Source organism: Numida meleagris, chromosome 2 (genome assembly GCF_002078875.1).
Source record: "Numida meleagris isolate 19003 breed g44 Domestic line chromosome 2, NumMel1.0, whole genome shotgun sequence".
Lineage (NCBI taxonomy): Eukaryota > Metazoa > Chordata > Aves > Galliformes > Numididae > Numida > Numida meleagris.
This window is the reverse complement of record NC_034410.1, coordinates 116,699,784-116,722,657: the sequence shown is the minus strand read 5'-3', so window position 1 is coordinate 116,722,657 and position 22,874 is coordinate 116,699,784. Positions and strand designations below refer to the sequence as shown.

Here is a 22,874-nt window from a genome sequence, read left to right as displayed (position 1 = left end):
CCATTTCTTGGGGGGCTGCAGCAGGCTATGTGGTACATAGGGTCATGAAGAAATTCATGGTATGACCATGGAACTCCAGAGCAACCAAGTTACAGCAGTTTACAAAGTTTCCACCTATGAAGTTATACTGAACAGTTGTAATAATTCATGTGCTCTTATTTTTTATGGTACAATTTCATTAAATTTCCATCACCTTAATTAGACTCTCACAGTACGGTGCAAAAAAATTTACTCATCTTTTCCTCATCTTTGCCAATGAAATGAATTTGGTGTGTAATAAAGCACGCTCCAGTGAAACTAGCTAATTTTAGGAAGCGTGGTGAGGAGTGTGAAGCACCTCAGAGCTTTAAAGATCTCTCTTTGAAATTAAAAGGGGTCATTTTCTGATCAGAATATTTTACATACACAAGAAAAGACTGAGAGTTGTGAAATAATTTAAATTAAAAAAATAACATTAAAGAATGACAAGCATTGTACTTCATAATTCAGAACAGATAGGTACTGATGAATAATATTGTGGACAAAGCCAGAGGCTTTGAGAAAAAGGGAAAGAAACTCTGGCAGGAGAACACCATGTAGCCAGAGACTGAAAAGAAGAATCTGCACAAATCCTGTTTTCCCACAAAAACAGCAGTCATCCACAACCTTCTGTGGAAGCTCTTAAGGCTGGAAGGGGATAGGAAGCAAGCATCTAGGATGGAGATTTGAGTCATATGTTCCCACTCTTCTCACCAGATTGAGCAAAATCAGTACTAGAGTGAGATGTGAGACCCAGCTGCTTATAACAAGAAATGGGTTGGCACTGAAATGCTGCAGCAGCTCACAGCTCCTACAGTAGCTGTAGCCTTGCAAATAAGACAGCTTGCAAAGCACGTCTTTCAGAAGGCTGAGCTTCTATATCTGTATCTCCTTCTGAACCTCTACACGCATGTACGAACATATTTTTCAAGTCTTACAATTTTCCTCCATAACACATGCAAGTTACCTACACTGAAAAAAACTACCAGGGATGAAAAAATTAGATTGTAGGAAACCCTCTGCAATTATAACTGCTTTTCACCAAAGGTATAAAACTGAAGAAAATTAACAAGAAAAAACAAGAAAATGGTAGTTCACAAAATTAAGGAACAGTGAATAAACTAAATAAATGAACAAAGATGGGGAGCTGATACATAAAAAAAATAAGTATCAAAACACATTAAGGCACTGGGGCTGACTTAAGAACACTGTTTATTGAAACACTCACACTATAATCAGTTCTCTTGCAGCATGTGTTAGTAGCAGAAGGGGCTGTTTTGCTTTACACACATTTTCCAGCTTAGAAGGAAATCAATCATTTCACACTTTCCAACTTGGAAATGCACTCAGTGCACTATGGAATGCATCTAAACATCAGTATCTGCGTGGTATGATAAAAGGATGGGTTCTGCAAGTGGGGAGTAATGACACTGTGAACTGAAATATCTGTATTCAGTTAGACTATTCAGGACTGAAAGTAAAACAGAAATGCATCTAGAAGTCTTTCTGTATTATATTTCCACTTCTTTATTTTGTTTCTAACATAAAGAACAAGATATCATTGCTTGTGTACTCTTTTCCTCTGGTCTCAACAAGTTCCAGGGATCTAAACCAGACACCTACGTTCAAAAAAAGCCAAATCTGAGAATCCTGGAATTACAAACAAGGACAGTCAAATGCTAACAGGAATTGGGTCAAATGCATACTTATTTAGTGGCCATAACAACATCCATGAAGATACAGAGCTCATTTCCTGAATTCAGAGTTTGCCAATTTAGGAGCAAACAAACTGTAGACTCAATGGAATATTGTGCACCTCTAGTAACTTTGACCTTCCCCAGTGCTGGAAAGCAAAAACTATTTTCACATTTTAATAAGATTGCACTTTGATATCAAAGTACTATTCAAAGAAAGTTATGGGATTACTGTTATTTTCAAGGTGCACAGTGAAAGTATAAAATACTTTTCTGAGACTACATCATGGTCACAATTATCACTCAGTGCTGGCGAAAACCTGGACTTTTTTTTTTTTTTTTAAATCATCTATGTGTCAGAAAGCCACTTACTAGCTTATCTTGCATTTCACAGTCAGGAGATAAACATGTACCAGAGATAATTTTTCCTTGTCTGTTTTTTTTTTTTTTGAGAAACGTAACCACTTGGACGGAAAATTCTTATTATTGCTGCTTAAATTTAATCCAGCAGAATTCGAAATTTCAACTGTGAAAATTCCTTGCAATCCGAAGAAAAGGCTGAGGATTTTGGTATTGCTTAAGCAGTACATAAACACACAGTTGGAGCCTCTCCTTTATTGACCCTTGCAAACTACTTCCTGTTCTCCCACTATCTGGCATTCAAAGATGAAGTTAACTTTATTCATGAGCCCAAAAGAGAATTAACACATCCGACATGAAAACAATGGACAAATTTTTAATTTGGTGTAAAACATGACTTCAACAATAACAAGTACCATAACCGTGTGATTAGAATTGGTTATTACTGGCCTCCTGCTTTCAGTATAATGCACTAAACATACAAAAATAAATCGCTGCTTACTTGCCTATTGATACTTGCTTAATAGAGATAGATCAGGCTTTCCAACTTAAAGCTGCTAATATAAAAGAATCAATTTGAATTCTGCACCTATTCTTTTTTAATTCAGTAATTTTTTAAGCCTCAAAATATTCAGGCCTTCATTACTTGTACACAAGTATCTGTCAGTTTCCGTGACAAACCTCCTGCTTGATTTAAAAATGTTTAAATCCAATTTCCACACATTCAGAGTGCAGAGTGCAGAACTAATTTAAACAGTCTAGTTACATGAGAAGATCTAATGCTCTTTACTTGAACTAAATGTGACTTTCTTTGCAGAGCTAAAAATCAAGAGGTATACTTTTTAAAGGCACAAGATCTAAACAGTACTCTGTAAGAGATTCCCTTTTGTTTCCCTGGCTTCCACAAACGCCAAAAGAATCCATTTAAACCACTAGTTGTGGTATTTTAAATTGGTGCAAATATTTGTCTTAACAAGATTTTCAGAGCATAGACCTTGACGCTAAGATGCCCCCTCCACCACACACAGAAGAGACAGGCTACTTCTTTTCCAGCTCTGGGAACAGAGCTGCTTGGGAGCATGACTCTATCTCATGAAACCATATAAGTAGCTGTGAATAGTTAGAGATTGCTGTGACCCAGCCACTCTTTCCATCTTTTCCAGAGACCCACAGACCTCTAAAAGGAGGCTACAAGAGGAGTTAGCAGTAATACCTGCCTGCTTTTTGAAGTGAAGGCTAACCCTACTCTCATGGGATGAAGAGCAATATCCATTAAAAAAAGCCTGACCTTTTTGTGTTAAGTACAGTTGATCTCTAATCTTAAAAACTTAACAATGTGCTTGACAGGTAATAACATTCCTGATTTTTTTTTTTTTAATGAATGGTTCCTTTTAAAGCAGAGATGGTGAGTTTGCAGCACAGTCCATGCATTTTACAGTTCTCTTGGTTAGTTAGTAATAAAAAAATAAACCAAGAACATGCACAACAAAAACAGAAACATTTTTTAGTGTATTTTGTGTCGCTAACTCTGAAGAAACTCTGCATATTGTTTACAGGTTTAAAAAAAAATTCAGTACATTCCAAAATTTGAGAAACTCTAACATTACCTGATACTTTAGAAACCGTAATACAGTTTAACATTCTTTCACATTTATAGCAGTGCACAATGAACAGTAAGTGACGTTCTTCATCTTCAAATTATTTACTTTCACCATCTTTCTCTTCCTCCTCAAAATCAAAACAAAAGGCTTTGTCATAGCCCATGAGACGGTTGTAATCCTGAGGATCCGGGAAAAGCGTTGGATTAACAAGCATTGATTTAGTTTTAGCATAAAATGTTGTAAACATCTTGGTGATGTCTGGAATCTTTACATCTTTCTGATGGAAGACAGTTGCTTTTTCAGCCAAGATTGCATTGTATGTAATCGCTGTGTATGTGTCCATTTCCTCTTTATAATAGAGTCGAATAACATAGCCCTTTGTAAGGATATGCAAAGTAACTGGAGTAACAAATGTGAAAAACCCTATCAACCCATAAAATGCAGCTTGTAGAAGCAGGCTGTCAAATCCAATACCAGTTTTGAGTATGAGGTAGGGTGCCATGAACAGGTTGAATATACTGGTGGAGTAGGAGAAAAACCTCACACCTACATAGACCAAAAACAAAAAAACAAGGTTAATACTTATAAGTAAAGTTGTCTCTATAATTACCTATGTTCTGCTACTACCAATTTTTGTCATTACTTGAACAGCTAAAATTATTGAAAAGCCTTTTTTAAAACACTCTCAAATAGAAGAAGCCATTAACAAGTACCAGGAGGTCCAGTCCTCTCTTCCTGCCACTCTTATGGTTTGTTATATTCATGCTGAGTTTAATCAAAGCTAGTAGTTGGCTTTATTTCTATGAACTCTGCTATCACGCGGTTATGCAGATGTATGCCTTTTTCACTTCACAGACAGAAGTAATCATTAACAATATGGCTGGGCACTTCTCTCTTCATCAACAACCACATCAGACATTCAGTGTGCACCAAAGAGAAAAGTTTGCTTGGTCCCCCACTGTGTTTAATTTGAAAAATGTAGGTTATTCTACATTCACAAGTATTCTGCAGCTATCTTTGCATACAGCTTGAAAGACTGCAGCCGCTGATATCAATCACCCGCCAGCCTTGAGACGCAGTGAGAATCAGTAGTCTAAAGATGCTGTGAAAATTAAATTCATCAGGGCATACTTCTCCCTTCAGTTCAAAAATGCCTATCAGAAAACATTCAGTGAATTACTTTTAGCTAAGTCTTTAGAACATTAACTGGTCAAAGGGAGATTAACCAAAGTCTCATAATGGACACCACTCTTGTCAATTTAGTGACATTCAAAAGCATACAGAATGCAAATTATCCGTTACAGCTGGTCAGTGTTGGGTAATCACTTCAAAGGCTGCAAGAGAAACAGAAGCGGGTTGAGGGATTACAGAGTTGCACTGTACCTTCAGAACTGCCTGCAGACCTAAAATTAACTAAAACATAGAAATATTGTTAACATTAATCACTACACACCATAGAAGTATAAAGTCAAGCACCACAGCAAGATTTTTTCTTTTTTTTTTTTTTTTTTTTTGGCCATACAGAGGTTTGGGGTTTTAGCAGAGTTGGAAAGAACATTTGCTTTTTTAATGTTACACTTAAAATCTTTAAATGTTAAAAAAAAAAAAAAAAAGCAATAAAAATCTTTTCAAGTTACATACCTAACACTGCTTTTGCTAAGTTTCCTTTATAAACCAGTCTTCCATGTTCTGGGTGGTCAGAAGGAGCAGATGTGCTGAGGCTGCGAACAGCTACCCCTTGAAAAGATGCAACCTAGAAGATGAAAACATCAGTACTTCAGAGTATCAGCACCTCAGAGAATCACAGAATACAATCACTAAGGCTGGAAAAGGCCTCTAAGATCATCTAGTCCAACCATCAACCCACCACCATGCCCACTAACCAGGCCCCTCAGTGCCACATCTAAGCATTTCTTGAACACCTCCAGGGACAGAAACTCCACCACCTCCCTGGGCAGCCAATTCCTCACCACTCTTTCTAAGAAGAAGCTTTCCCTAATATCCAGCTGAACCTCCCCTGGCACAGCTTGAGGCCATTACCTCCACAGAAGATTCTCTGCGTCCCGAACCTATTCCCAGCAACTTGAGTTAGCCATTAAGGTTAGGTTATATGCTATAGAATCATTTCGATTGAAAAAGTCCTCTAAAGTCATCAAGTCCAACCGTTAACCTCGCACTGCTACTAAACCACATCCCTAAGCACCGCATCTACACATCCTTAAACACCTCCTGGGACAGTGACTGCTTCTCTGGGCAGCCTGTTCCAGTGCTTCATAACTCCTTCTGTGAAGAGCCTTTTCCCCGTATCCAACCTAAACCCCCCCTGCACAACTGGATTAATCACATCCCAGGTCCTGCTGGCCATGCAATTTCCGATACGGGCCAGGATGCTGCTGGTCCTTCTTGGCCACCTGAGCACACTGCTGGCACATGCCCAGTGCACTGTATGACACACTGCACTATAACCTGCAATCCTTTTTTGTACACGGCTTTGCAGGGAGGTAGTCACAACCTTCACCCCTCAGAACGCCAGTCAGAGACCACCATACTGTAGCAAACTTCGTAACAACCGAGGCTGCAAAACCAAATGCATTCACTCAGCCTCCCCGTTACGTTCGTATTTCTCGCAAAGCAGAACGTCGCCAACCCGAGCCCCTTTCCCTTTCCCTTCCCCTCCCTTCCCTCCCAGCGCACCTCGGGGAGCGCCCTGCAGCCGCTCCGCAGCCGCTGTCCCCCCGCGGGCAGGGCCAGGGTCAGGCCCAGGCGGCGGCTGGTAAGCGGTAGCCCGCGGTGAGCCGCACCCCGCAGCCAGACGGGGCCGGGCCGGGAGGCGGCGGCGCGCCAGCAGCCGACGGCGCGGAGCAGCATGGCAGCCACGTTCCGTCCCGCAGCAGCCGGCAGCGAGGCGAGCGGGGAACGGAACGGGAACGGCGCGGTGCACCGGTGCACCGGTGCAGCCTCCGCCGCCCCCGCGCAGCCCCGACCTTTGGTTCCGCCGCAGGAAGGGCCCGCCCGGCTCTCACCCAGCGGTGTGACGGAGCCCGAGCGTGCCGCTGCGGCTATATCATAGCAACAATAACCGGGGCGTGTGCGGGCTGCGGGGCCGGCAATGGCAAAGCAGCGTGAAACGGGCTGAAGCCGCTGTGCCACGCAAGAACCCTTCACCGCAGACACAAAGCACCCGGCCTGTGCTTTACGAGCCGCTCGGCACACGGCTTCGCTCCGACCTAACGGATCGTTTGGGGCCGAGAAACGCACAGATAAACGTGGCGGCACTGCCACGGCCGAGCAGCCGCGGTAATCCCGGCGGCTTCGTGGCTGACGGCCGTTCTTCGGTGCCTGGGCGCCAGGACAGCCTCTTTGGCAGCTATCTGGGCACGCTTTGCTTCAGCTATTCCAGCCGGCCCCGCGGCAAACCCTGCCTTCGCACCACGCCCTCCTTGTTTCTAACATGGCGGACAACGCCCCCCCGTCCCACAAACTACAGCTCCCAGCATGCCCCGCTCCCACCGCGCAGCACGCCGGGAGCTGAGCGCTCTCACTCCTTCCAAGGGCAGGGTGCGGGGGCCGGAAGTGCGCCGTGACCCAGCGGAAGCGCTTGGGAGGCAGCTGGCCCGAGACGGCGGGGGCCCTGCGAGCGGGGCGGAGGGAGCGGCACCCGACGGGTGAGTGGCTGTGGAGGCCTCGCCGCGGCTACCCGGGAGGTGTCCCCGAGTCCTGCCTCTGGGAGGGTAGCGAGCTTCGCTGCCGGGGGCAGGGGCCCGGGCGCTGAGCGGAGGGGCCTGGAAGAGCAGGGGGCGTGTGGGGTTGGTGGCGGGGGGTGCGTGTGTGGTGCGGGAGGCTCACTGCTAGGGGATCGTTGCTAGGCCAGGGTTCCCCTGCCGGGAATGGACTAGTAGCGAAGAGCGCGTTTCTCCTCTCTGTAAAAGTCTCCCTGAATTCCACGCGTCGCCGGGAAAGGGGCTTTCCAGAACGCTGTTGTAATTAAATATCGCTCTTAAACTTTTTCCGCTACGAATGACGTCCACCCTCTTCCCACGCTATGCTCTAAAGAAAGGGGAGTAACTAAGGCCGAAAGAATTTAGGATGCGTCCTCTGGGGTTGTTGTGCCAAGGTGCGAAGTGCTAGTTGAAGTGCTTTGGCTGTAATGGTCGGTGAATGTAAGCAAAACAGGATTGATGGGAAAGAGCGTACTGACTGACATGTAGTAAGGGAAACGTGCTTCTGAGCAGCCCGTGCTCCTTAGAGGGAGGCTTTGTTTTTCTATAAGTGACCACGGGCTTTGATAAGTTACTGACAGCTTTAGGTACATATGAGAGAAAAGTGTGACACTAGCAGGCAGCTCTGAGGGTCAGTGTTACCTATAATGTGTAGTACTGTTTGAAGGAGCTTTAAAGATGATTAATACTGTAGACTGCAAGGTGAGCATTGCGCTACAGGGAGACGTAGTTGTAGGTTTTCTGTTTACTTGGCTTTGCTCTGGTTTTGCTGTTGCAAAACTTCAGTTTGGAATATAGACATCCTGAAGACCTTTCGGATAAGAGCAGCTTTGTGCCTGTATTTATGAGTATTCCCTTCTGTACTCAAGTTTCCTCCTTTTGCTATGCTAAGAACAAAAATATAATTGGGAGTGAAGTGCTATTTATTAACTGAGAGAATCCTTAGAAAGGGATAAGAGTTTTTCTTGAGATCAGCTATCTACTGTGTAAATATTTTTTTTTCCCTTTTGTAAGATTTACAATCAACACTGAGAAATTTAAGATACATGATCTTTAGAAACTCTCATCACTTCTGGCATTTCTTTGTGATAGAGAAGTCGTGAGTTTTTTTCTTTTTTGTACTAAAATGGTGATGAACTGTTTTACAAAGTTTCTTATAGTCTTAATGTGAAGACTTAATACTGGTTCAGTGAGGCAATTTTTGTCATTCTCAGTGTGTGCCCTAAATTTTGTCATAGAAATATATTTTTTAATTGGAATACAATTATTTTTATATAGGATTTTTACAAGTTTTCTTGCATCTGGAAAGGCTCAGAATGTAGTTATTGTTGTTGTGGAGTAGTTTGTGTAATTGTAGTTTTTGGTGAATGCTTATAATGAGAGAACGGCAATCCATACTGTATTACAAATTTGGAATATGCTGGCAGCTTTTCGCACTCCTAATAACAAGAGATATACAGTAATCAGGGCTTTCACTGTTTGTTAGGGGGAAAACTGTAACACTTGTCTTTTTTCTCTTGGGAATTACTGGGAAAGGAAGTTGCCTAAGAAAAAGAATACCTTAAATAAATTGAGTTCTTTGGTACTCCCTGCGTGGCATCTTAGCTCACCTCCTGTTTGTCTGAACTAGCATTCACCTTTAGCGTACTTTCCTAGTGAGCTGGCTGATCTGGCAGTCTTGCTGTACCAGTTTTCCCTCGTGATTGTTCTAAATATGTTTCAATCCATATTTACATTAATTTTTTTTTTTTATGTGACCTAAACAATGAATACTAAGCTGAAGAGTGGTATTTTTCAACAAGCTTCTCTTTAGGATCTAGAATAGGACTATAGTTTAGGATTAAGCAGTAAGATGCTATTGGCTTGACGCACAATAGCCTTTCTTTACTAAAGAACTCTTCCTGATACACAAATGACACCCAGAAAATTCCACATTTGACTTCTCAACAAACCCAGGAATTGTGAAGGCATTTTTGTTATTTGCCTTACATTTTCCGAAAAGTTGACCGCACAGAATACAAAAATGTCACCAACTGAAGCGCACAAAAGATGTGTGTGTGCCTGCATTGCACAGCTAATGAATTGGAAGCCTTTCGAGTTACCCTACATCGGAATCTGAGTTTTAAACATTTTTCTGTGGGAACAAAGAATCTGAGTGCTTGCAAATGTTTGCATAGATTCAAGTTTCTTGTGCTAACTAGACTAAAACAATGATGGTCTGGAATGTGTAGAGCAGTTGTGCATGTTGAATGCACAATTATGTTGTGCATAATTGAATGTTAAATTAACATACGCCCATCAACTATATTTCAGTCTTCCTGGTGTAGAAGGTGTATAAGGAAGTGACCTTCTGAAAATTCTGGGAAGGTTGGGTGACAAGGATGCAGCTTTGGCCATAAGTTAGGAAAAGGGTCATGGACTTTTTTTTCCTTGCTGTTGATGCTCAGAAACAAACAAACAAAAAAGTCAAAACTAAATGCACTATGCCATACTATTTCTTCTTGGGGTTCTGAGGTGGGGAGTAACATATTTAAACACAAAAACGAGCACTTTCTTTATGTTGATAATTACTGTGGTTTATGATACTTAGTTATATTCTACCTGAAGGTGTAAATCTGTTGCTGCTTCCACTCTTGCGTAAGCTCATGAACCAGCAAGGGAGTTGACTGAAGAAAACAGGCTGTGGCTTGCGCAGGATCATGTTAATACTGTCTCAGATAACTTGGCTGTAGTAGTTGGAAAGATGCTTTTTCTCAAAACAATCATGTTCGAATCTTCATAATGTGTCATAACGCACTGAGCAGTTGTTGATCCAGAAGAGGAACCAGTACTTGCTAACAGTTTCTTAGTTTTGTTGCAGCTTTTCCAGGTTTCCTATTTTCCTTTGCTTATCTCTTCTATTGTTGCATTCACCTAATGATCCTTTTATGCTCTTCACTGTTCATATTTTACCAGAGGTAAATCTATACTCCCACACTTACAATTATCACTTTTTTTTTTTTTGAAATTACATGTTGATGTGTCAGAATAGATGAAAGTGAAGTGGAACCAAGTTCTGTCCCTTGCTTCCATGCTGAATATATTGGGATGTATGATGTTACTTTCTTAAAAGTAGGTAGGCTTCCTGAGTCTTCTGCTTTTAGCAGTGGAACGTTACTTTTGTTCTGTATTAGCAATACAAATTTTATTCTTTGTTAGTACTATTATGTTCATTAGTTGGACTTAAACTAAGGAATAATCTTGGCGTGCTTTTCCCTCTTTGCTTATCCTTTTGATGAATTGTATTTATCTTCATTTTGCTAAGCTGAACAAGCAAGATTTTCTAATTCTTTCTTTATGCAAGAGGCTTTTTGGTTGTGTCAGTAGCTCCTTTCTGTAGTTCTTCCAATTTGAACTCCTGCCTGGGCTACTTATGCCCAGGTAGCCAAGAGGATCAGTGGCATCCTGGCTTGTATAAGAACTTGTATTGCCAGCAGGAGTAGGGAGGTGGTTGTCCCGCTCTACTCAGCTCTGGTGAGGCCACACTTCAAGTACTGTGCTCAGTTTTGGGCCCCTCACTACAAGAAAGGCATCGAGGCTCTGGAGAGTGCCCAGAGAAGGGCAACAAAGCTGTGATCTGGAGCACAGGCCTTATGAAGAGTGGCTGAGGGACTGGGGGCTGTTTAGGCTGGAGGAGGCTCAGGGAGACCTTACTGCTCTCTAAAACAACCTGAAAGGAGGTTGTAGCAAGGTGGGGGTTAGTCTCTTCTCCCACATAGCTATTGATAGGACTGGGGAGAATACTCTCCAGTTGTGTCAGGAGAGTTTCAAGTCACATATTAAGAAGTCAGTCCTTGTGTGCAGAGATCTTATGTTTCATAGACTCATAGAGTGGTTTGGGTTGGAAGGGACCTTTAAAATCATCTAGTTCCAACCCCTGCTGTAGGCAAGGGCACCTCCCACTAGACCAGGTTGCTCAAAGCCCCATGCAGCCTGGCCTTGAATGCCTCCAGGGAGGGGACATCCACAGTTTCTGTGGGCAACCTGTTCCAGTGTCTCACCGCCCTCACAGTAAAGAATTTCTTCCTGATATCTAGTCTAAATCTACCCTCTTCCAGTTTAAAACCGTGTCCCCTCATCCTGTCATTTCCTGCCCTTATAAAAAGTCCCTCCTCAGCTTTCCTGTAGGCACCCTTCAGATACTGGAAGGCCACTGTAAGGTCCCCCTCGAGTCTTCTCTTCAAAGAAGATAATGAAGTTCCATACAACTTCATTTCACATGCTGTTTTTCAAGACCAGTGAATCACTTCTTTGTGTAATACTCTCTTCCCCTTTTGTTGCAGTGCCTTCTACTTCTGTCTCATCTAAATCTGCCTGTTTTTTTTTGTTTGTTTTTTTTTCTGACAACGTTGTTAAAATAACATCCTTAGTGTCATTTTTGGAGCACCTGGTAGTTTCTTTTTCAGTCCAATTGTTGCACGTTTGTATTATCTTACTTTATTCTATTAGACAAGTTTTCTCATAAGGTTATCCTCTTATCACATTTATTTAACACCAGATGATTTGCTTAGTCCAGATTCCATCCAGTTTGCCTTCCTTCCCTGTTATCAGGGAAATAACAGATTCACTTCTTGCATGTTAGGTTACTTCGGCGTGCTAGTCTTTACTGCATTTGTATCCTGTTTTCCTTTATATTTCATACTGTTGACTGCCAGTTCTGATCATGGTTTTTTACACCTTGGGTACTAATAACAGTTATTTTTTTCCTCTTTCATCATATGATAACACATTCCATCTGACATTATTAAAATGTTCACTGTACTTTTTTTTTTTTGCAACAGCTCTAATATTTTTGTGTAGACATTATTTCAGTTCCCCAGCTTTGATGTGCTAACTCCCTCAGATTACGCATGTAAGGTAGCCTTTTTGTTTCTGAGCAACAGATACTCTCCAACAGGACAATTTCCATTTATGAAACGTGTTGGAACAGAATGAAAGATACCAGCAGTTCTGTTCCAGAGCTCAATTGTCATTTCCATGGAGGAGTTTCTGGAATTACTGAAAATGGTGAAGGCATTTGAAGTTTGATATTAAGGTATGGCAGTCTACACAAACTAAGATCATTCTTGAAAGTGCCTAATGTTCAAGAAGTTTTTATGTGGAAGAAGATTTGAAGTATACCAATGGGAAAGGAAAAAAAAAATGAAGATATTTCTGTGAAGTTGGAATAATTTTCAAATACAACAGTAAAGTAGGCAGAAGATGCTTTTTGCTCAGTGTTCTGCAGACACATAAAAACTATTGTTTAATCTAGTCCTGAATGGTTAATTATGCTTAAAGTGCCTTTTTGTGAAAGCTTGAGCAACCACTGGGATTATTTCATCCATCCTTGCCTTAAATGGTTATGAAAAAAGGGAGATGGAAGAAATCAACACTTAGCACTGAAGTACTGTTGAGAAGTGAAGCTATCTGCAATAGCAAGGAGCTGCATCTTCCAGAGATCTGAGTCTCTTGACTTTGCCCAGGAATCTCTGTAAAACTTTCTCCAAATCTTTCAGCTCCCTCTTCAACTTGCTTACTATTTTTTTTTTTTTTTGGCTCAGCTTTTGCCACAAATAGGGAGGAAATGTGGGGAGCAGTCTCTTCTGCTTTTTCATGCCTTCTTGGGATCCTTCTCAATAGTGAGTAATAGCAGCTCATGCGTCTGCTGTTGCTCATCGCTTTTCATAGCAATTTAATGAATTATCAGAATTCTTAAGTCTTTTTGCTGCCCCAGACCTCAGGTATCTGCTGAGTAACCAACAGAATGGTCGTGTTTTGCTGAACCTGCGGGCACGCAACAGTATGTCATTGATTTGTGCTGGGTTAATGTTTGGAGAGTAGCTGGCAATATTAAAGGAATTTTAGGACAGCAGGTGAGTGGAATTTCTCCTTCATAGTTTTCTTTGCCACAGCAGAGATGCAGTTCAGTATAGAGAAATACATATTGAATCAGAAAACACTGGATTTGTTATGCAAATAAGTGCTTTCATTTCTATAATTCTTTGGATTCATTTTCGTGCCAAGTAACATCTGCAGCAAGCTGAGTGTCAGCTTGTAAGCTATGGAACTCCTGGTTAACCTAGCATGCTACATTAAATATCTGGAGTAGATTATCTAAATGACATTGGTGTCTGTGTCTCAATCTTTTAGGAAGGACAGGTTGGAGGGCCAGGTATTTAATGTGCACTGATCAGATTGTTCGCTGAGCCTTCTCCAGCCTAAATTCCCCAGCTCTCTCAGCCTCTCTGGGACTGACATGCTCCAATCCAGGATGCATTTCATTGCATTTTGTACTGTGGAGCCCAGACCTGGACCAGTACTCCAGGTATATCATAGGATCATAGAATGGCCTGGGTTGAAAAGGACCTCAAAGATCATCAAGTTTCAACCCCCCTGCTGAGCGCAGGGTTGCCAGCCACTAGACCAGGCTGCCCAGAGCCACATCCAGCCTGGCCTTGAATGCCTCCAGGGATGGGGCATCCACAACCACCTTGGGCAACCTGTTCCAGTGCGTCACCACCCTCTGTGTGAAAAACTTCCTCCTAATATCTAACCTACATCTCCCCTGTCTTAGTTTAAAACCATTCCCCCTTGTCCTCTCGCTATCCACCCATGTAAACAGTCATACCCCCTCCTGTTTATACTCTCCCTTCAAGTATTGGAAGGCCACAATGAGGTCTCCCCAGAGCCTTCTCTTCTCCAAGCTAAACAAGCCCAGTTCCCTCAGCCTTTCTTCATAGGAGAGGTGCTCCAGCCCTCTGATCATCTTGGTGGCCCTCCTCTGAACTTTTTCCAAGAGCTCTGCATCTTTCTTGTGCAGGAGGCCCCAGGCCTGGACGCAGTACTCCAGATGGGGCCTCACAAGAGCCGAGTAGAGGGGGACCACCACCTCGCTCTCCCTGCTGGCCACTCCTCTTTTAATGCAGCCCAGGATATAGTTGGCCTTCTGGGCTGCCAGCACACACTGCTGGCTCATCTCCAGCTTCTCATCCACCAGGACCCCCAAGTCCTCCTCCGCAGGGCTGTTCTCAAGGAGAGTATCCTGCCGGTGCTGAGTAGAAGGGAAGGATGCCTTTGCTCAGCGTGCTGGCAGCACTCCTTCTCCATTAGCCTGGGAGTCTCGCTCTCCTTTGCTGCAAGAGCACATTGCTGGCATGTGTTCTTGCCATCCCACAACTTGTCCAGCAGCACCCTCGAGTTTTTTTTTTGACCAACTTGCTGGTTGGCCTCAAGCCAGCACTGGTGCGTGGTGTAATTCTTCCAAAAATGTATTTTCCTTTGAACATCATAGAATTCCTGTTCACCTTTCACCAGCTTGTTGAAGTGTCATACCAGGCATATAATGTAACAACTCCTCCTGTATTCACAAAATACTGAACTGTTGTCTGACTTTTCTTCTGTAGAGACACTGCTTATTCCCTTAAGTGCCTTCTGTGCTGTGGCAGAACTTGCTTTCTTTATCTCCCCACTACAGCTGTGTGGGTGGTGTCCATAGTAATAGAAATGTAAGAAGCTCCTGAAGTAACTCAGGCTTCATGGTCAAGGGCTTTTAAAAACTTTAGGGAAATATTTTCTTTTCCAAGCTACAATTTGGAGATTCTAGAGTATGGTAAGCTGGTAGGGATATCGATAGCAAAAAAAAACCAACAACAAAAACCAACCCAAAAACAATAAACACCAGTTTCAAAACAGTGTTTAGTGCTCATGGCAGTGCACACTTTGTGTCATCGTATTCTTTCTAATAACCCTTATAATAATATAAAGGTTAATAACTAATGCTGACTTAAGAAATTGTATTAGTGACTAAAAACACTGCCTTGTATATTTTCAGACGCTCCTATTACAAAAGCTGCTGTTGAAAAGAAAAATTTTTTATAAGAAGAGAATGGGTAAGTGGATTTTTCTTAGATTTTTGTTGTTTCTCATGTAAAACATTTTAGCTCTTAAAATGTTAGAGGAGCTGGATTATAAGACTCTAAATGTAGATCTTGTCACTGTTTTTTATTGTAGCCTGAAAACTTAGTGGAACTTCATGCTAATATGGTTTTTGGAGGAATTTTTTGTGTGAATGTTTGTTTATTGAGATGCATATCTGTCTAACAGTAAATGCACTTATCATTACATGCCAAATGAAGAAAATGTATGTGCTAAAATAGGATTCCTTTAGGTTTTATAGCACAAAACTTTTAGGTAGGGGACAAGAAAATTTCCCTATATACCAGCTGAAATTTTTCATTATTTTCTCTGCTAAGGTCAATCTGTTTAATTCTGGCTAAGAGATCATAATGAGCACTGACTCTGTTAAATTACTGTGTCTGTGTGAAAGTTGGCTAATTGCAACTGTCGTATCTGTCTCACTACAAATGATAGTTAATGAAACAAGGTCGGAAAGATTCTGGTGCTAGCTATACTTTCTCTGAAAGTTTTTTAGCATCTTTGGTACTGACAGCAAATTATTAAAATTGTCAGTAACTATATAGTAATTCTATTTTAACTTCAGATTCACAAAACAACTTAAATGATGGGGAGAATATAATGTTTGCTATAGCACCAGATACAATGTAAGACAATATATTACAGTTAATATAATTGCTATTTTTTGTTTTGTAAGAAGTAAAACAATAACAGTCAGATGTCAAGTCTGTAGTTTGTTTTATCTCTGTACTCATGCATGCAATTGCAAAATACTGGCAGTAGATTACTTTTCTAGAAGTATATTAATATCATTTTCCAAGCTGTTAGAACTTTAAAGACTTGCAGTTTTACCTTACTGCCAAAATTAATACCGTCCTGAAAATTAAATCTTACAACCAGTATCACATTCAAGTATTAATTTCTAATAGAACTGAAGCAATACTTAGTGCATTGGTTCTGTACTCCTTTAGAAAATACAGTATTTGAAATACGACATTAACTTTCCAGTTTGGATATGATAGAAACTGTATATTTATTGAGTTGGGGTTTTCTTTGCACTTCAAAAGAAAGGGGAAGGAATGTTTAATGTTATGATGATCTTTATTATAGTTTACAGGAGTGTACGAAGACCAACTCCAAAGTCATCTTGGTGCTAAGCATGATGTGGGTACAGAGTAGTCACTGGTTCCTCCCTCAAAGAGCATGGTGTCAAAGCAGATAGGCAGGTACATAGTAAGACAAAAGAGAAGGAGAGAAACAGGAAAAGCATAATCAAAACTGTTATGGGAGACTACACAATTTTATTGGGGTTTTGTGCTTTTTCACCGAAGTCACAACATGGGTATGCACTAATGTTCTTGGTCTGACTGGCCAATGAGGGAGGAATTTTCCGGTACAAAAATACCTGCTTTGACTATCATTCCTACTGTGCTTCAGGAAGCTTTTTTTCTTGCAGTCTGTATTTTAAAATATTAGATATGTATTCAGATGACTTGTAATTTATAAGTACTAGTGTGACAGACATGGCAATAATTTTGTGACTGGAAGAAGTAGCATGTTCTTAAAATGAGTAATTACTTTTCACCTGAGAATTCATCTAAAGGAAAATTTCTTTCCTACGCGGATTGTTGACATTATGTCAGAATTTGGTGATAAAGAGAGGGGAGATGTTAATCAAAATTGATACGTTTTTCTAAAAATTCCTCTTTTGAAATAAGTTACCAAACTCTTCAGAGAAGTCTTGAAATATGCAAATATTTACCTCATTTTTGGTTGTCTGCAGTGGTTCTTCTGTCTGCAAACATAGTCATAGGAAAGAATGAAGCTTGCATTCTTAGTAATTGGAATCAGTCATTGTATACTGAAACTGTTGTTTTCCATTGCAGATGGAGAAGAGAAAACATACGGTGGGTGTGAGGGCCCAGATGCTATGTATGTGAAGTTAATATCTTCTGATGGCCATGAGTTCATTGTAAAAAGAGAACATGCATTAACATCAGGAACAATAAAAGCTATGTTGAGTGGACCAGGTAAGTATAACAGACGTAATACCTTCATGTCCTTCTCTTTCTCTGTTGGACTATTTGAATTTCTATTATATAGTGAGCAAAAGCTGGAGCAAATAATAACTTGTTCAAACTATTACTAATTCTGTTTCCGTTGCAGCAGTCCACCTCTGTGGAGTGTTGTATACCATATAATTGGACTCTTAAGTTTTTGGACAGCTAGTAATTTTATGATGTTATTACTACTAGTTTCCTCTGTTAGGTGAACTTGAGGGCATTATATGAAGCTTGTAGCTGTCAAATTCAAGACAAACGACTCCATTGCCACCTCCATGGTAGAACTTCCAGTATTAACAAAATCCTTATTGCAAGGAGTCCTTGAGCTTAATGGCACAAGTTAGCGTAAGTTTGAAGGAGAGATAAATTAACCAGAGGGAAAGCCCTCGTGTGTTAGTAGGTATGTGAGACTAGTTCTGGTTTAAGAATTGTCAGAACTAATTGTTAAAGCATGAAAGGGTGGAGAAGAGAATAAAGAGAAGTTGACTTGCATGCTTTCCCTCTTCTCTACCCTTGTCCCATACAATTACTTTTGGCCAGTTGAGTAGCAGTAGGCTGTGTCGATCTCTGATCCAAATATGGTCATTACCTTTTTGATTCTGATAAATGGAATTGCTGGCAAGATATATTTGCTGAATATACTTTCAAATTACTCAATAATAGTTGAGCAAATTAAGCAATTAAAATTCTCAGCTTAATATTCTGTAATGGTCGCACATGAAAATATGTTGCAGATCTATTGTCTTATTCATTCCGTATCTACCTCCTATATGTGCAAGAAGAAGAGTAGTTAAAAAACCTGCTCCAAATTTGTTCTGCGATCTGTCACAATATGAAGAAATAAAAGGCAAAGAGGGCTAGAAAAGTGACTCTGTAAAGGAGTCAGCATTTAAGCATGTTTTATATAAACATGTGTAAGACAAACAAGTTTGCAAGTAAAATTATTCTTACTGTCTACAGGCTATAATTTCACTAATGTGTAAGTGTTCTGTTTCAGTGTTGTGACACTGTCAATATGCTAACACTTGTGTTGCTTCCTACTGTTTCTATTACAGACTTTAAGGCAAATTTGCTTCAGTACATGTGTTCAGATATTTCTACACAAATATATGTAGCCATTAGTAAATCGCTCTGCTTTGTGGTTATTATGAAAGGGATCCCTACAGAGATAACCACGTACTGCTAGGTCACCTATAAATACGGAGTATATGTTAGTGGGCTTTGTATTGTCTTTCAGCTTAATAAGCTTAAAGTTGAGAGAGAAGAGAAACAGTGACAAAGGTAACAGCAGAGGAAGGCTGTGGGACTAACGATCAGATGATTTAATATACTTTGTTTCATGTTCAGAGAGCACAAAAGAAAGGTTCAAATATATTTGCATTTTGAGATTTGAGTGTTGGATAAATTGTTCAAATCTTAACAGGGAGAAACCCTTACAGTATGTAACCTTTCCTCCAGTACAACTGACTAGGGTTTCCCTTTTGTTCCAGCATGCCTTTTTTTCCACAGCTTATCAAGTTAATGTACCTTTAAGGTTTAAACCCTCTGTCAAATCTGCCTGAAACCGTCCAAATTCAATGGTAGTGGGAGGAGACAGAACTGATAAGTGTGCATATGCAAATATGGAAGATGTGTAAACCATTTTTTTCTTGAGAAAGATAGCTAAAAATTTGGATGTATCCATCTTTTTGTAAATGATAACGTGAGCTTTAGTGCTGAGCACGCTACAGTTCTAGAGAACCTGTCAAAAGCAAGCATCAGAACTCTATCTAAATTACTGATGCAGTTGTTCAGAATATTAATATGTTGCAGCCTAAGTGAACAAACATTTTTCTAATGCAAGGGATCCTCATATCTGTGAGGGTTATGAATGTGAAACACCCTGCTTTGCACTGAAGAATGTAGCAACTAGGAATGTGGAACCTGGAAAGTCTATTTAGAGTATGTTGTATTAGCATAGTAAAGTTTTTCATTTTGCAGTGAATTGAGATTCTGATTGTTTGTTTGTTTGTTGTCCCACAGGACAGTTTGCAGAAAATGAAACAAATGAGGTGAATTTTAGAGAGATCCCATCCCATGTCCTATCCAAAGTATGCATGTATTTCACCTACAAGGTCCGCTATACTAACAGCTCTACGGAGATTCCTGAATTCCCAATTGCACCTGAAATTGCACTGGAACTTCTGATGGCTGCAAACTTCTTAGATTGTTAAATAAAATAAATTATAATAAAAATGTAAAACTTTTTTCAGTATTTAATACACGTAGTTAAGTTAGTAACTTTTTTTCAGATAGCATGTTGCGTGTGTGCTGTTGAGAACTGTAAAGTTCACTGCAGAGGCAATTGTCTTCAGTCCTTTTGCATATAGCAATCATTCAGTTGAGATTTGTTTTGCTGCTTACACAAATAAGGACCTTTTCACAACTGAGACAAATAAACAAATATGCCAATTAGTAGATGGCTATGCCTTATCCTTTAGGTGTGGTAGAAGTTTCTTTTAGTACAATGACTGTATAAAATACTGGAGTTTAGCCTAATGCTCTCTAAAAGGTAATTATAGTTAAATACAAGTAGCTGTTTAGGGTTTCTAACTTTCTCTTACTGTTAAAGTTTCTAAACATCTGAACTTAATCTCCTTTATAAGGTGGCTGTCCTTTAGCATACTTATACTAACTAGATTAGAAGTGCCCTCTCTAAGGTTTGTATACTGACAGCAATATTCCATTTAAGTTGGAAGTGAAGTGTGTAGGAGACCTTTTAAGGCTTTTAATTTAATCATCGTTTGGACAAGTGAAGAAGTGTATTTGATGCGTTTTTCCTTTCTAACCTGAATTTTCTCCTTCAGTAATTACAAATATTCAAGTCACTAGTCTGTACAGTAACACTGCGATCATACTGACAGTGGCTTTTAATCTGTGTATATTCTGTGTAACATATAAAGTTGTTCTTAATGACCTGATACGTATTTTATATAGTTTCAGTTATGGTTTATTTCCATTGTTGTGGTGGATTACGTACTGTATTTAATCTTTAGATTAGCAGTCATTCCAGTTTTCTAAATTAGCAACTGAAATTATAGCAGTTATCCTATTCTTTACCTCTTCCCTGACCTCTCCCTTAAATCCACAGAAAAAGACCCTAAATGTGGAGGCCTTGTATTGGAAGGAAAGGGCATTAAGGAGATGTTTTAGGAGCTTTTTTTAATAAATGTAATATAGTTATTTCCAATGTTTTTACAAATATTTTAGAGGAAAAGGATTGGCAGGCCACTCACATACTAGAGTGAAACACATCGGCTCTTAGTAATTCCTGCTTCTAATTGCCTATACAGATGGTTCTTAGTTTAAAACAAGTTTCCATGAAGCAAAAAAGGAGAAAAAAAATGAAAAATTAGACTGAGACTGGAAGTTGCTTCTTGTTCAGTCACGGCCTGAAGAACCCTTCTGCCAGAGTCATCTGTAAATGAGAATGTGTCATGAAAAATAATGCAAGAACAATGTAGTTAGCATTTCTGTCAGCTGTCTCTGATTCACATTTTTAATTAAGAAGTGATTGTGATCTGTCATGGAAGTCCCACTGACAGATACTGGGATCTCTTCATTAATATATTAACTAAGAGTGAATTCAGAGGGTAAAACTCTTTTGTCTAAGCCTGATTGCCAATATAAATACAACCTTTGAGGTTTTCCAGACAAAACCTGGTAACTTGCATAGACTATGCAGTCTGCCTTTGGAGGAGTTCAGTTCTGACAAATGAACTTACTCTGGACTTGTGTAATGCTTGATAGACAAGCTGACATACGTCAACATGTTGATAGATGAGCTGATGTTAATTCACATCACATACTTTGGCACAATTTATCATGTGTAGTGTGGGGATGCTTACGATTAGATTGGTTTTGCATGATAAAGCTGAAGTGTATTGCAAGGCGATCGTCTGAAGTCCTGTGTCCAAGAACTATGGGCAGTGCTATTAGTAACTCCTTTTCAAGAGCACTAAAAAGAAGAACACAAAACAGAAATACCCTGTTATGCTGCTTTTGCTGGCGCCGCTAGGAATATACCCTAAAAGTTAAAGAAGTACTGGCATAGGTCTTTAAGTTCCAACTACATTGCAGGCTGAGAGTCTTAAGGTCTTCAGCCATTTTTAATAGTCTTGAGGTTAATGACTTGAAGCTCAAACTGTTAAGCTTAAAATGGAAGTAAAAATAATGTCATTTTTAAAAAAGTAATTTGTTTTAAGCATTCCAAAACAACCTCTTGTTGAAATACATTGCATTTTATGATTCCATGCTTCAGCAGCAAGATAAAATATCTGTTTTATTTCTGAACGATAATTTCATTGTTTCTCCTTCAGCTTAATGTATCATACAGTAGCTTTGAACACTCAGGAAATGCAGTAGTGTCCTAGAACACACTATTTGCAAAACCACTGGCTGTTAAGAAAACTAACCTGCAGATTTCTAATGGGGAGGGGGGCAGAGGGAATTAGTGCAATTTATTTGGTAGCGACATGGGTATGCTATTAACAGACATTGGAAAATTACCACGCTTAACCCCCGAGTTCTAAATAAATTTCAAAATTGAAAATTTTTAAAACTGTGTTTTTGTGGATTTGTGACTTACATAGAATTATAATTTTCACAAGTGTGTGATGAATAAACTGCTAGTACTGGTGTTAGCATTTGAGTTACAGGTTTTGAAACATGTATAATATTAAGTTTTTTTCCTAGTTCTGAAGAGTTTTGTTGATTTAGTCAGTGTTTAGATATCTTTGTGCTCCTCCTAACTGCAACTGTTCACAGTTCCTAATACTGAGAGAGGACGGCATTCCTAACTGCCTTGAAGAGAATATTTTAAGGTTCCATGTCCTGTAATACTGAATTCCCTTTTGCTTAGCCTGCTACTTTTGTGTCTGATGATTCAAATTTTAAACGTTGGCCATAAAAAGTTATAAATTCTTTACCAACTGTAAGGAACAAGGGAAGTCCTGCTGGGTTATGATTTTTTCACAGTACAAGCTACTGAAGAAGTCTCTGATGGCCTCCAGCATGAAATGGCTTGTTCATCTGGAGCAGTCTGAAATAAGTTTTACAATACAGGAAATTCCCTTTTGGTTCTGAGGTTTAAAAATGGAGAACTCATCATCAAGAATCACTAGGCCATTATATTCAACAACTGCATTCAACAGATTCTTTAGAAGAAATTGCTTAAGTAGTGGTAAAGTGTAGTTGCTTCTGCCTGCATTTGATTGGTATATATATTGTCATTCATAGTCATGAGTTGCTGAAGTGGCTATTTCCCCTCCCTCCACTTTTTTGTTTTTGCTCACCCTTTGAAAGGAATTTCCCAATACCCGTCTAAATCTGTTCATTTATATGATAAACCGACAAGGAAATTATTGGCATGGTAAAATTTTTCAGTCCGTGTTTTATGCCAACTTTTATTTGTTTTTAAATTTTGTCTCAAATGTTGCATTGTAA

At 40.0% G+C, this 22,874-nt stretch overlaps 2 protein-coding genes across 2 annotated transcripts; one reads left to right on the top strand and one right to left on the bottom strand.

Annotated features, from left to right (window-relative positions):
- TMEM70 (transmembrane protein 70) lies at nucleotides 1,214-6,925 on the bottom strand. The gene is made up of 3 exons (XM_021387210.1): nucleotides 6,368-6,925; nucleotides 5,315-5,426; nucleotides 1,214-4,219 (listed from the first exon to the last, which is right to left on the bottom strand). The coding sequence occupies exons 1-3, from the start codon at nucleotides 6,539-6,541 to the stop codon at nucleotides 3,771-3,773; spliced, it is 735 nt and encodes a 244-aa protein (XP_021242885.1). The 5' UTR covers nucleotides 6,542-6,925; the 3' UTR covers nucleotides 1,214-3,770.
- ELOC (elongin C) lies at nucleotides 7,191-19,847 on the top strand. Its single transcript, XM_021387211.1, has 4 exons — nucleotides 7,191-7,338; nucleotides 15,245-15,302; nucleotides 17,214-17,357; nucleotides 19,413-19,847. Exons 2-4 carry the CDS (start codon nucleotides 15,299-15,301, stop codon nucleotides 19,601-19,603), a joined length of 339 nt encoding a protein of 112 aa, XP_021242886.1. The 5' UTR covers nucleotides 7,191-7,338; nucleotides 15,245-15,298; the 3' UTR covers nucleotides 19,604-19,847.

What these genes read in the sequence shown, in the direction of transcription:
- ELOC (XM_021387211.1), top strand. An exon ending in AGCTATGTTGAGTGGACCAG is followed by an intron (nt 17,358 to 19,412) that starts GTAAGTATAACA and finishes GTTGTCCCACAG; the next exon opens with GACAGTTTGCAGAAAATGAA.
- TMEM70 (XM_021387210.1), bottom strand. Translation starts at nt 6,541, where the DNA reads ATGCTGCTCCGCGCCGTCGGCTGCTGGCGCGCCGCCGCCTCCCGGCCC. An exon ending in GCTGCAGGGCGCTCCCCGAG is followed by an intron (nt 5,427 to 6,367) that starts GTGCGCTGGGAG and finishes TTCATCTTCTAG; the next exon opens with GTTGCATCTTTTCAAGGGGT. An exon ending in CTTAGCAAAAGCAGTGTTAG is followed by an intron (nt 4,220 to 5,314) that starts GTATGTAACTTG and finishes TGGTCTATGTAG; the next exon opens with GTGTGAGGTTTTTCTCCTAC.